The sequence below is a fragment of the Colobus angolensis genome, unplaced genomic scaffold (assembly GCF_000951035.1).
Source record: "Colobus angolensis palliatus isolate OR3802 unplaced genomic scaffold, Cang.pa_1.0 Scaffold68, whole genome shotgun sequence".
NCBI lineage: Eukaryota > Metazoa > Chordata > Mammalia > Primates > Cercopithecidae > Colobus > Colobus angolensis.
Window position 1 is genome coordinate 7,004,978 of NW_012120487.1, and position 13,943 is coordinate 7,018,920.

The following is a 13,943-nucleotide window of genomic DNA, read 5'->3' on the forward strand; positions in this document are numbered from 1 at the left end:
GAATTACCAATTGTTAAAAATCAATATTCTGCCAAAGCTGAAGCCAAAGCTATTACCATCATAGAATAAACTTTTGGGATTAAGAATAAATCTAACATTTTACCAAAAGAAATCACACACACACAAAAAAATAGTACTAAAATTTTACAAATTTTGACTTTACATGGTAGAAACAATAATTTTTGCTCCAATTCCCAGTCTTCAGCCTACCAGGGCGTGAATGAAGCAAGTAATAGAATTGTGCAAATGAGGAGCAGCAGAAACAGGCTGGGAAGAGCCCCGATGCATCCGTGAGACATCTCAACCATCTTTCCCTCTCCTGCCAGAGGAGTGCTTCTCAGTTCCAGGAATGACTCCTACCAGATTATATTTTTAAGACCTAACTGAAAGGTAGATTATACTCTACCACTCAAACCAGCTGAAACTGTTTTATTTATACAAACTTTGCCTTGTTCTGAAAATGATAGGAGACGGTAAGTGGCATATTCTAAAATTACTTGCACATCCCCAAACTCACAAGGTTCTTAAGTTCAAAAAGAAGCTAGCAGGCCAGCCACGATGGTTAACACCTGTAACCCCGGCACTTTGGGAGGCCAACGCGGGCAGATAGCTTGAGCCCAGGAGCTTGAGACCGGCCTGGGCAACATGGAGAAACCCCGTTTCTACAAAAAAATACAAAAATTAGCCAGGCACAGTGCTGCACACCTGGAGTCCCAGATACTCGGCGGGGCTGAGGTGGGAGGACTGCTTGAGCCAGGAGGTCAACGCTGCAGTGAACCGTGATCACGCCACTGCACTCCAGCCTGTGTGACAGAGTGAGATTCTGTCTCAAAAAAAAGAAAAAAAAAAAAAAAGCAGCAGCTGGGCGCGGTGGCTCATGCCTATAATCCCAGCACTTTAGGAGGCCGAGGTGGGTGGATTACTTGAGGTAAGGAGTTCAAGACCAGCCTGGCCAATATGGTAAAACCCTGTCTCTACTAAAAATACAAAAATTAACCGGGCATGGTGGCATGTGGGGGCTGAGGCAGGAGAACTGCTTGAACCCAGGAGGCGGAGGTTGCAGTGAGTCGAGATTGCGCCACTGCACTCCAGGCTGGGCAAAGGTGAGACTCTGTCTCAAAAAAAAAAAAAAAAGAAGAAGAAGCTACAGATTACTATGTATGAACGTCATCAAACCCTGGTGGATCACAGCAAGTGCCACTACCTAGCAGGAAGGGAAACAGTGTAGCAAAGAGGTATTCTGAGAATGGCAAAAGGTTGCTACAACTCTCAAAAACATGCTGAAGTCTCGTGAAGACAAATGTCTTCTCTCTAAATGGCATTTTGAGGATTTCAGTTCTAAGTTTTGGTTACCAAATATTGAATGAATCAGATAAATCCAGTTATATACATAAGCACCAAGGCAATTTTACCTCAGCCAAATTTTGACATAAAGTAATGCTCAAATGATCTTACCTGTATGATGGGAAATGGAAGATAGTTCATGTTGTTAACAAAATACAAGAGGCTATAGCTATAGCCCATAAATGCTCCAGCCAGTAGGAAAAAAAGATGATATTCATTTAAGCAGGTTTGCGCAGCAGGGCTACCAAAGCTGAAGGGAAAAAATTAAGTTATTAATTCAACAGTCAGGGACATATATCACTGTTTTAGACTCAATGTTTACCGAAGGCAAAGCTTAATTACTTTAATGACTTAAGACTTAAGAAATGTCCCAAATTCTAACAAGATGGCTCGTTTTCAGTAAGTGTGAACAAAATTAACAAAACCTTTTTTCCTGAATCATGAAACTCTGATCTTTAATTAATTCTACCTCTATTCCCCTGGAAATCTGATATGATTAAGAATATCTACTATAATAATAAACAGTGTTGCTTACAAGTTGGTAAACTGTGTCCGGGCTGAGAGCAACTATAAATGAGTTACACATACCTGATAGAGATGCCGTAACATTGGGTTTGTGTTATCTCTTTAAAACTGAGTATTCCCTCATGGGGATCCTGGATGCTGTGCCCATAAAACTGTTACAAGAGATACTACCAGATTCTGTGGGCACAAGGTCTTTAAAGCAGAGTGTCCCATACATGTCTGATACTGATTTTTTTTTCCTCCTTGTATCTGAGTTGTATCCAAAGACAAGACTGCAGCTCCCACCTGGCTATGGGACTTATCATCTGTTTGAACTGCCTGAAGGACTCCTGCTGAAGAGGAACTCCTGATGCTTCCCAAATCTAAGAGGATCCCCCTGCTGGACACTGCTGTAAGCCCACTCCCCTATCATTTTACAATAGCTTTCATTATAAGCATAAGATCTATTTGGTAAACAACAAGCTCTCAAACTCCTTTCTAAAAAAAAGGACTCCTTTGAGAGTTTCTTGAGAATCTCTATGATCTATCAGATATCTGGGGGGTATACAAAGCCAACATCATAACTCAGTAGAACTCCATTTTTTTTTTTTTTTTTTTTTTTTTTGAGACGGAGTCTCGCTCTGTTTCCCTGGCTGGAGTGCAGTGGCGCGATCTCGGCTCACTACAACCTCCACCTCCCGGGTTCCAGCCATTCTCCTGCCTCAGCCTCCCGAGTAGCTGGGACTACAGGCGCCCGCAACCGCGCCCAGCTAATTTTTTGTATGTTTAGTAGAGACGGGGTTTCACCGTGGTCTCGATCTCCTGACCTTGTGATCCGCCCGCCTCGGCCTCCCAAAGTGCTGGAATTACAGGCTTGAGCCACCGCGCCCGGCCAGAACTCCATTTTTAATAGAGGCACACAGGTTGTAGGCCTGCCCCACCATCTAACTCCAGGAGAGGTAAGACTCAAGGTTAACTGTTATCTGAACTCCGAGTTACAAAATGATGAAGAAAGATTCGTTTTGTTAAAGATTCTGACTGTGAAATCATCAGGAAATGTATTTGTAATAGGCACTATAATGTCTTCAACAACTTGTAGCTTACTGCTGCCTTCTGCTCCCTGGAACTTCACTGTCACCTCCATTAGGAAGAGAAGTGCAAAAAAGAATTCAAGACTCATCCATGGTGAGCAGTTGGGATTTCCTTTTTCATAGCAGTCCTGTACTCACAGTCTTTTTATCATTTAATGTTTATCAACAGGACAGTTTTCACCAAGAAAGCTAATGATGTTAAGGGGGCAAAAACTACCTGCCTTATATAATAGTAGCTGGAGGCAGAAAGAAAATCAAGTATTCAGTAGTAATAATGTAACACTGTTTTAAAGTCAGTGGAAAACAGAGAATTTAAGATCACTCCAATCATCTTTGTTTAAAAAAAAAAAAAACAAAAAAAAAACACAAGGTCTCACTACACTGCCCAGGCTGGAGTGCAGGAGCTATTCACTGGCATAATCATAGGGCACTGCAGCCTCCAATTCCTGAACTCAAGGGATCCTCCTGCCTCAGCCTGCCAAGCAGTGGGACTACAGGCGCATGCCACCATTCCTGGCTCCCAGTAATCTTTTCTAATTTTTAAAATCAGAATATCAACTTGCAATTAGTATCAATGCCATGTGTTCAAGAACGATATGAGTTTCAAAATTATAAAAGCGCTCTATAAAAGGCAGTTACAATTTTTTAAAATTTTTTCTTCATTCTTTCCATACTACCCTTCCTTCAAACTCCAACCAAATGCTACCTCCTCCAAGAACATGTGTGGATCCCTCTTGTTTTCTAAACTTCCACAGGTTTTGTCTGCACATCTCACTTTCTTCGTCCTATTACATTCATCTGCATCCATGTCTTAATTTCTCTATTGTTCTCAACTCTCAAGGAGCTTATAGTCTATGTTTGAATCACTCTCATAAATCGCATAGCACCTTGCACATAATGTTTTTTTAATTGCTGAATTCAATACACATAAAATATTAAAAACATTTGATGTATGCAAAAAAGCACCTTTTACAGAAGTCTGGAAAGCAAAGATTACTCACAGGATTAACCTATATAGGTCACCTTTGGCTTAGTAATTAAACTAAGTTCCTAAGGAAAAATATATTTAATATTACCTGTTAGTACCAGTGCAGGGGACCACGAGAAAACTGTATTGGCCCTGGGTTATCACTGCAGCACACCAGGCCATCACCATTCCCATTGCAGCATGAATAAATGAGTGCATGAGTTGCTGAGGATGAATGATCTTCCCTATCAGAGCAAGTCTGGAGCAGGGAATAGAAGGCACAACTGCAAAGGAAACACATTACTGTGGCTTTATAATCTGCAGCATATGCAGTTAGAGGATCTAAACTGTCCCCTCTCATCCTGGCACAAATGCTCCAAAGGCAGAAAGAAACCCACAGTCAATATAAAACACAAAACAGAAAAATTCAAAGTTAAAAATTCTAAGTTAAAAAAACTTGAGGAAAGCATGAATAAACAGACACAAAAAAAATCCAAAGAATCTAGAGATGAAACCTAAGGACAGCACGATTAACATTTTTCATTAAAATTTCCTAATAGTTCAAATAGTGCCTCTCCTAGTATTCTCCTAAGCACCATAAAAGAGTAATGATTTTTTTTTTTTTTTTCAAATATGGACTACTGCAATGGTCTTGAAGTGTGGGAGAGTGACTGGGCTCAGCTCCTGAATATTGACTTTTTATTTATTTAGTTATCTAATTTTATTTATTTTTGAGATGGAGTTTCGCTGTTGTTGCCTAGGCTGGAGTGCAGTGACACGATCTTGGCTCACTGCAACCTCTGCCTCTCGGGTTCAAGTGATTCTCCTGCTTCAGCCTCCCAAGTAGCTGGGATTATGGGTGCCTGACACTATGCCCGGCTAGTTTTTGTATTTTTAGTAGAGATGGGGTTTCACCATGTTGGCCAGGCCGGTCTCAAACTCCTGACCTCAGGTGATCCACCCACCTTGGCCTCCCAAAGTGTTGGGATTACAGGCATGAGCCACCATGCCTGGCCTACTTTTTAAAAAGAGCTCCTACCATCAGCATTTGAAACTGTCAATATATAGTCCACTTACGAAAAAAAAAACCATAAAGAAGGTAAATACTGACAACATAAATGCTAAGATAAATGCTTATACGGGGATTTTTAATACCCTTCAGACAATCCAAAAACATTTTCTGCAAATGAGCTAGGGAGGCAAGTATGGGTAGGACATGAGGGACGTTTACCTTTGGAAACAGCTAGCCTAGGGTTCCCTGATCTATCTACACAGGTATTTTCCTCTTACTATACTCAAAGTAAAGAGATGGCAGGAGGTAGAAAATTAAGTATGAAGGGACAAGTTTCAGGTGCTTTACACTTTGAGGAAGAGGCTCCTATTACTTCTCCCTCCCTACCAGAAATGCCCACAAGGTCCTATTGACTGTGCAACTAACTTATAACACTCTAAATATACCAAACCCTCTCATGTCACTAAGCCTTTTTATATGCTATACCTTCTCTCTAGAATATCATATTCCTTCTTTGTTTACTTAATTCAACTCATCCTGCAAGGCTTGGTTTAAGCATCATCTCCTCAAGTTCCCCCATGCTGGGGCAAGTGGTGCTCCTACATAAGCTCTTACCATCCAATGTACTGTAATCAAATATGCTTCATGTTTACTGTCTGTCTCTCCATTAACCGCGATCTTCTCGAGAAAGATGGAACCGTATCATTTCTCTCCTCTCCTCACACAATGCATGGCACATAGTAAATGCATAAGGGATGGTTACCAAAGGAATGAGCCAAAGTGAATAGTCAGGCTTTAAGAAGGACTGGCTGGGGACCCCTCAACTGACATATTACATACAGAAGATGACCCACGCACAAGGGAGAGCATGAAAGAACACTCTGTTTAAGTGTGGCTGTAAGCCAAAGAGTTTCGAACAGGGCTTGCATGGAAAAAGCCTACCAGCCAATACAGAGGAATTAAGAAAGCAGGCTGGGTGCAGTGGTTCACGCCTCTAATCCCAGCACTGTGGGAGGCCGAGGCAGGCAGATCACAAAGTCAAGAGTTTGAGACCAGCCTGGCCAATATGGTGAAACCCCGTCTCTACTAAAAATACAAAAAAACAGCCAGGTGTGGTGGTGGGCAACTGTAATCTCACCTACTCAGGAGGCTGAGACAGGAGAATCACTTGAACTTGGGAGGCGGAGGTGGCAGTGAGCCAAGATTGCACCACTGCACTCCAGCCTGGGAGACAGAGCAAGACTCCATCTCAAAAGTAATAATAAATAAATCAATAAACAGAATATTCACATAATCAATGAAATGTAAAATCTAAAACATGTCATTATGATAAACTAAGGTTTAGACATGTTAGTATACATTGAACATGTACATTTAAAAAACTGTTTTTAAATTTAAAAAAAAAGGAAAATCGGCCAGGCGCGGTGGTTCATGCCTGTAATCCCAGCACTTGGGAGGCCGAAGAGGGCGGATCACAAGGTCAAGAGATCAAGACCATCCTGGCCAACATGGTGAACCGCCGTCACTCCTAAAAATACAAAAATTAGCCATGCATGGTGGCACATGCCTGTAATTCCAGCTACTCGGGAGGCTGAGATAAGAGAATCGCTTGAACCCAGGGGGCAGAGGTTGCAGTGAGCTGAGATCGCACCACGGCACTCTAGCCTGGCGACAGAGCAAGGCTCTGTCTCAAAAAAAAACCAAAAAAACAAAAAAAAAAGGAAACTGCTATAGTAAAAAATAAGTGTCAGGAAAAGCTTTTTATTGTATCTTTTTTTTCCTTATGTGAAATCTGCCACAACTTGTATCTTAAGGGCAGACTCAAGGAACCTGAAAAGGCAGAAAGAGTATGAAGAGAAACAGAAAAATTAAAAGCTCTGGAATCCAGCAGGTGATTCTCCAAGGAAAAACACAAGTTTTTTTTAATCACAGTATTACAGATTATTATATTTGAAAAAAAAAAAAACTTAGAAATCACCTGGTCTTCCCTATAAAGGAATTCTTTTTATAATGTGTCTACTAAATCACAACTTTAATACTAGCTATGAACTATTAAAAGGTCTAAATTTTTTTATTGTGGTAAAATAACAAAATTCACAATTCAAACCATTTTAAAGTACAAAGTTCTGTGGCATAAGTACATTCATATTGTTGTACAACCACTACCACCATCCAGCTCCCAAACATTTCCATCTTGCACAACTCTACCCATTAAACAGCAATTCTCCACTTCCCTCCCCCAGGCTAGCATTCTACTTTCTTTCTCTATGAATTTGAGTACTCCAGATACCTCATATAAGTAGAATCATATTTGTCCTAAAAAGTCTAAATGTATTTTAAAAACAGAAACTAGCACCCAATAAATTGTAAGGTATAACATTCAAAGCATATGATTCTGTATAAATTTTTAAAATTTTGACACAAAACACATTCACACATAAAATATACTAAGTTTTCCCTTAAATAAATTCAGATATTTTTAAGAAGGTTAACATTTGAAAACTCACCTGCATAGAACTCCACATTGAAAATACTTATTATTATTATTACCACTGACAGCAGCAGGAGGTAAAAGATTACATAGGAACTATACAAGTCGCTGAAAGAATCTAAAACACAAGAGAGATGAATTAGTAAAGGTTATTCAGTCATGTAGTCATGTTTAGTACACTGCAATATAAAAAGAGCTTGAACCACAATTATCATTAATTTTAAAGGTCATCTTTTCTTCAAGAATTTAATTATACACCGCTGACAGGTTCAATGAGATATCAACTCAAGAACTAAAGTGTCGGCTGGGTATGGGGGGATCACTGAGCCAGGGAGCTCAAGACCATCCTGGGCACACGGTGAAACCCTATCTCTACAAAAATACAAAAATAGCCAGGTGTGGTGGTACACACCTGTAGTCTCCAGCTACTCGGGAGACTGAGGTGGGAAGATCACTTGAGCCTGGGAGTTTGAGGTTGCAGTTAGCAGTGATCACGCCACTGCACTCCAGCCTAGGCAACAGAGGAAGACCCTGTTTCAAAAGCAAAGGGAAAAAAACAGGAGGTACAGTGTGAGTTATTCGTACCTGGCCCCAGGTACTTTAAAATTATACTAGAATTTCTTAAATGACTCAGTTAACATCAGACAAAATACTAGAATGTGCAAACATTTCCTTCTTTCCTTCCTTCTCCTTCCTTCTCTTTCTCTCTCTCTCTCTCTCTTTCTTTCTTGACAGAGTCTTGCTCTGTCGCCCAGGTTGGAGTGTAGTGACTCAATCTTGGCTCACTGCAATCTCTGCCTCCTGGGTTCAAGCAATTCTCCTGCCTCAGCCTTCCAGTGGCTGGGATTACAGATGCCCGCCACGGCTATTTTTTGTATTTTTAGTAGAGATGGCGTCTCACTATTTTGTCAAGGCTGGTCTTGGACTCCTGACCTCAAGTAATCCACCCACTCCCGGCCTCCCAAAATGCTGGGATTACAGGTATGAGCCACCCAGCCACGCATATGCAAATATTTAATCACGTGAAAGAGAAGTACCATATTTAGTAATATACCAACAAAGTTTTTCTTAAAATATAAAGAGTATTTTTCAGATCTCTTCTTCATAAATGCAATTACCTCATATAGCTAAAGTAACATTTTTGGAAATAGAATAATCCACACATCATCTAAATGAGCAGAACTAAAAAACAAAAAAATCAGGATGTCCCCATGAAATACTAATACATTCACATTTTAGAGTAGTTCAACAATCGATATTCCACTTCAAAGTTTAAAAACATATATATATTATGCCTAAAAACATGAACAAAAGAAAAATAAGAACATATTTGCTAAATAGGCAAAGACTTAATAAAACCTCTTATTTTTAAAAGTACAATTCATTGACCTAAATTTTTTTTGTTTGTTTTTTGAGATGGAGTCTCACTGTGTCACCCAGGCTGGAGTGAAGCGGTGTGATCTCAGCTAACTGCAACCTCCGCCCCCCTTCCCCCTTCAAGCAATTCTCCTGCCTCAGCCTCCCGAGTAGCTGGGACTACAGGTGCACGCCACCACACTCAGGCTGGTCGTGAACTCCTGAGCTCAGGCAATCTGCCCGCCTCAGCCTCCCAAAGTGCTGGGATTATATGAGTGAGCCACCACACCCGGCCCATGGACCTAAATTAATGAGGAATATTTACTAAGCATCCATAATTAAACTCAAGCTTCTGATGAGGAAAATGGCATAAATCAAATCCAACCTGGAGAGAAAGTGTTATGAGGATTAAAAACCTCTGGCCATGAAATGGCAGAAAGTTTTTGTCCCCAGTGCCAATTGTGAACAATTGGTAATGGCTCTCAAATACAGTATTGAGTACTCTGAGGTTGTCACCAGAGAGTCACGATCAGCGAGTAAAGCAGACACAGGTAAGGTGGCTAAAGAAATATTTGCTATGCCTGTGCTGACTTATGGCTTAATTTCACCTGACCAGCGGGACCTATCAAAAAAGTGATGGACATACGTCAATAAGAAACTTAACACCAATTATCTCCAAAGGTCATAGGTAGAGAGTCCAACTCCTTGAAAACTGACATTTTCTTGTGAAAAAAGAAATTAAAAACTCACTTTCCACTTTACAAGGCAAAAGAAAGACCAATTTTCAGTCCTAAATCAGTTACTCACTAGCTGTGTATCTATGCATGGATTATTTAACCTGAATCTCAGTTATCCCATTTATAAAGTAGAAATAGTAACTCTTAACTACACAGTTACAGGAAGGGTAAGAGGTAATATACATAAGGAGCTGGCATACAGTAAACAGGCAATAATGGGTAGTTGTTAACAGAAAACAAGTTACTTTTAATAAATTTAGTAATCTTATTTAGTCTCTAGGGAATTTAAGGCACATTTTAGGCCAGGTGCGGTGGCTCACACCTGTAATCCCAGCACTTCAGAAGGCCAAGGCAGGTGGATTTTGTGAAGTCAGGAGCTCAAGACCAGCCTGGGCAACATGGCAAAACCCCATATCTACTAAAAATACAAAAATCAGCCGGGCATGGTGGCGCGTGCTTGTAATCCCAGCCACTCAAGAGGCTAAGGCACAAGAATTGCTTGAAGATGGGAAGCAGAGGTTGCAGTGAGCCAAGACTGAGCCACTGCACTCAGCCTGGGTGACAGAGCGAGACTCTGTTTCAAAAAAAGAAATCAAGTGCTCTTAATTTAGATGTATTTTTAAAAGACGTACATGTCATATTTTCTACCTACAATTTCAAATCGATGACAGGAACAGTTCTCTGTTTTAAAGAGACAAACAATCTCAATAAAGCTGTCCAAAGGAAAAACAAATGAAACTAAGTGTTCATTTATGGGGTCTTCTAATGATGTTTTTGTTCCTATGATCACACATAGTCTTTGACAAGCTTATTAATCTTATTACATAATAAAAAGGTGATTTATGTTACGAAGGAGACATCTTAAAATTATCTCAAAGTGAATGTTTTGATGTGTCAATATAACACAGGCAGTAATTAAAAATAAACTGCTTGAAACATAATGCAATTTTTATGTTGAGAAGTAGGTCCTTTAACTTGCTCTCCAAATTGAGTATCACTTACCAGACAGCCACTGTACAGGATGAAATAAATCAATCCTGCTGAAAATTATAAATACTGTGGTGCAGAGGGGTAGAAGCAGCACTGACCAAACAATACTTGCAACTATCCTCCAGCCCAAAACCTAAAAACAAAAAGAAAAACCCTCAATCATGAAGTCAGTTAAATTATTTCAGTTATACAAATCCTATCTTTTCATACAGGATGTTAATCACTAACTCAGATCATAATCCGTTAACTCAAACATTCACTACTAGTAATAACATTACATACCACTAAAGAATTTATAATATCAGTGAGCTGATGCTTGCATTAGTACAAAGTTAGGTGCAACATCAAATATCATACTTTGCATAAGGGGTGGTGGGCATTGATTTACAGCTGTTTTAGAGCAGCTAATACTTGTCTCTCTAGGCTTAATTGATAGCTATATTAATATATAAAGGCTATACACATTTTATGGGAACCACCTGTATACTGTATTTACAATCAGCAGACATGAACCTTTACTGGGCAACTACTGCACTGTAGTATTCTACTCATGTTTGAATTGCCAGTATCTATCATATAGGAGGAAAATATTTACTGCTGAATAATACAAGAAGATATAGAGGGGTTTTAAACATGGAAGTGACAATCAAATTCACGTTGCTCAAGGTAAAACATGTCTTTTTACTGAAAGCTGGCTTTAAGGAAGAAGGATCAGAAGGGACAAGAACTAAACAGGAGACAAAGCAGTTAGGAGGCAGTCCACCAAAAAGTTGAGGCCGGGCGTGGTGGCTCACACCCGTATCCTAGCACTTTGGGAGGCCAGGACGGGCAGATCACTTGAGGCCAGGAGTTTGAGACCAGCCTGGTCAACATGGTAAATCCCTGTCTCTACAAAAAATTTTTTAACAAATTAGCCAAGCATCACTCCAGCCCAGGCAACAGAGCAAGACTCTGTCTAAAATAAAAAAAAGAATAAAGTTCAACTCCTGTCCCACATTCTTCTTGTTGTTGTGTTTTTGAGACAGTCTCGCTCTGTCCCCCAGGCTAGACACAATGGCGCCATCACAGCTCACTGCAACCTCCACCTCCTGGGTTCCAGTGATTCTCCTGCCTCAGTCAGCTGCGTAGGTGGGGTTACAGGTGCCCTCCACCACACCCAACTAATCTTTTTTTTTCAGTAGAGATGGGGTCTCAAACTCCTGATCCCAAGTGATCCTCCAGCCTCAGCCTCCCAAAGTGCTAGGATTACAGGCCTGAGCCACTGTGCCCAGCCTCCACATTCTATACAAAATTAATTCAAAACGGATTAAAGACCTATATGTAAGAGCTAAAACTACAAAACTCTTCGAAGAACACATAGGAGTAAACCTTCATGATCTTGGATTTGGCAATAGTTTCTTAGATATGACACCTAAAGCATAAGCAACAAAAGAAAAACATAGATAAATTGGACATCAGCAATATTTAAAACTTTTTTGCTTCAAAAGACACTGCCAGCTGGGTGCGGTGGCTCACAACAGCCAAGGCTGGAAACAACCCAAATACCCACATACTGATAAATGGATAAACAAATACGGTATGTCCATACAGTGGATTATTCAGCCACAAAAAGGAATGAAGTACTCATGCATGCTAAACATGCACTGGGCACGAGGGCATGCACCTGATGTCCCATGTAGTTAGGAGGCTGAGGCAGGAGGACTGGTTGAGCCCAGGATTTCAAGGCCAGCCTGGAGAAGATACCCTATCTCTACTATAAAAATAATTTTTAAAAAAATTTTAGGTGCCAGGTACGGTGGGTGGCTCAAACCTGTAATCTCAGCACTTTGGGAGGCCGAGGTGGATGACTCACTTGAGGTCAGGAGTGCAAGACCAGCCTGACCAACATGGTGAAACCCCATCTCTACTAAAAATACAAAAATTAGCTGGGCGTGGTGGTGCATGCCTATAATTCCAGCTCCTCAGGAAGCTAAGGCAGAACTGCTTGAACCCGGGAGGCGGGAGTTGCAGTGAGTCGACATCGCGCCATTGCACTCCAGTCTGGGCAATAGGGAGCGAGCCTCCGTTTCAAAAAAAAAAAGGTAAGACTTAAGGACCCAAAAGTTTTTAGTTTGGAATACAGGGGAGATGGCAGTGCACTGGGATAGAAGCACTCTTCCAAAAGGGATCTTTCTCCTCTTTCTCTTTGCACTCCAGAGAAAGGATATAGTACTGTTAATTCCACAACTTGTTAAGGAGGAAGTACTGTTACCCTCAGCTCAGTCCCACTCTACCTTACAAAGAACACCTGCCCTGCTTACTGGACCCTAACCCCAGCCTCTATTAATGCCACATTTCTTTCCAATTCCGTGCCTTCCTTCCCACTACTTAACGAAACAAAGTTATTTATTTTGCACCTACTGGACAAGGTACCCTTGCGTAAAACTCTGCCTTACTCCCTATTCCAATCTCCATTCAGTACATCCGTCCCATTCTGACCAACTTCCTTACACTCGGGACCCCTCTCCTACCCCGTAACCAGCTTCCACTCAGGACGCCTCACAACCCCGCAATCAGTCCCCCAGGTGGTGCCTTCCACACGCGTTCTCTCCACGCTACCCTGGGACTGGCCCTCCCCCGCCCAGCGCGCACGCGCGGTCAGCGCTTCCTCGCCCAGCCCGATCCTGGCAGCGCGTGCCACAGTGCACGCCGCACTCACGCGCCACAGTATGTCCCGCGACCTGCCGGCGCAGGGCCCACTCACGGCCGTGGCCATGGAGATGGCGGCCCCTCGTCTAGTGAGTACGGGAGACAGTGAGCCCGCCCGCCACCGCAGTTCAAAGGGAGGAAAGCCCCAGGAGGACCCTGCTGGGGCTGCCTCAAACGCTGCCTGAGCGAAGCCCGGCCCAGGCCTCAACCCATCCCTGCGAGGCTTCGTCTGCATAAGCTCAACGGGCCAGGACTGCCGCGCAGACACGTCCCGCAAACGGGGCTGTAACTACAGGAACCGTCGTGTGGCGTCCAAAAGGTCTCTTCGAAGCAAGGTCCAGCGGGGCGCCAGAAGCAGGTGGCGGCGCTGCATGCTGGGAACTGTAGTCTCGACGGCCCCCGGGGAGAAAGTAGAAGGAGTGTTGCATTCTGGGACTCGGAGTTCCAACGTACAGAATGCCGGGAGTCGAGGTCTTCCTGGAGTTGCCTTGAGGCATGCTGGGAATATAGTCTTTTATAAAGCCGATAACAGCCACAGTATTGATTGATTGGAATTCTGCAGTTAGAAAGAGCTAGCAAAATGATTTGCCCTCATTCCTCCCTATTACTTTATCAGTCACCTTAAAGTGAAATCAAAGGATGTGGTGGTCCTCTCCACAATAGGTACGCAGTAATTTTACGGAAATTTAAAAAAAAAAAATTCTCTAGAGATGCCTTTGGTTTCATAAAATCTGGTTTCTACTTCCAGATCTGCCACTTGCTA

At 41.9% G+C, this 13,943-nt stretch overlaps 1 protein-coding gene across 3 annotated transcripts in view; it reads right to left on the reverse strand.

Annotated features, from left to right (window-relative positions):
- NDC1 (NDC1 transmembrane nucleoporin) overlaps window positions 1-13,538 on the reverse strand; it is a 74,856-nt gene extending 61,318 nt beyond the window's left edge. Inside the window, exons 1-5 of one of the 3 annotated variants that reach the window (XM_011926314.1) lie at window positions 13,191-13,538; window positions 10,505-10,625; window positions 7,426-7,527; window positions 4,016-4,070; window positions 1,456-1,594 (exon numbers count right to left, since the gene is read on the reverse strand). In XM_011926314.1, the coding sequence (XP_011781704.1) occupies window positions 1,456-1,594; window positions 4,016-4,070; window positions 7,426-7,527; window positions 10,505-10,625; window positions 13,191-13,415 (642 nt within the window). In that variant the 5' untranslated portion in view covers window positions 13,416-13,538. Of the gene's footprint in view, window positions 1-1,455; window positions 1,595-4,015; window positions 4,191-7,425; window positions 7,528-10,504; window positions 10,626-13,190 lie in introns of all 3 variants that reach the window. The other 2 variants (XM_011926313.1, XM_011926315.1) reach the window with 2 other exon arrangements.
- Window positions 13,539-13,943: the final 405 nt, after the last annotated feature.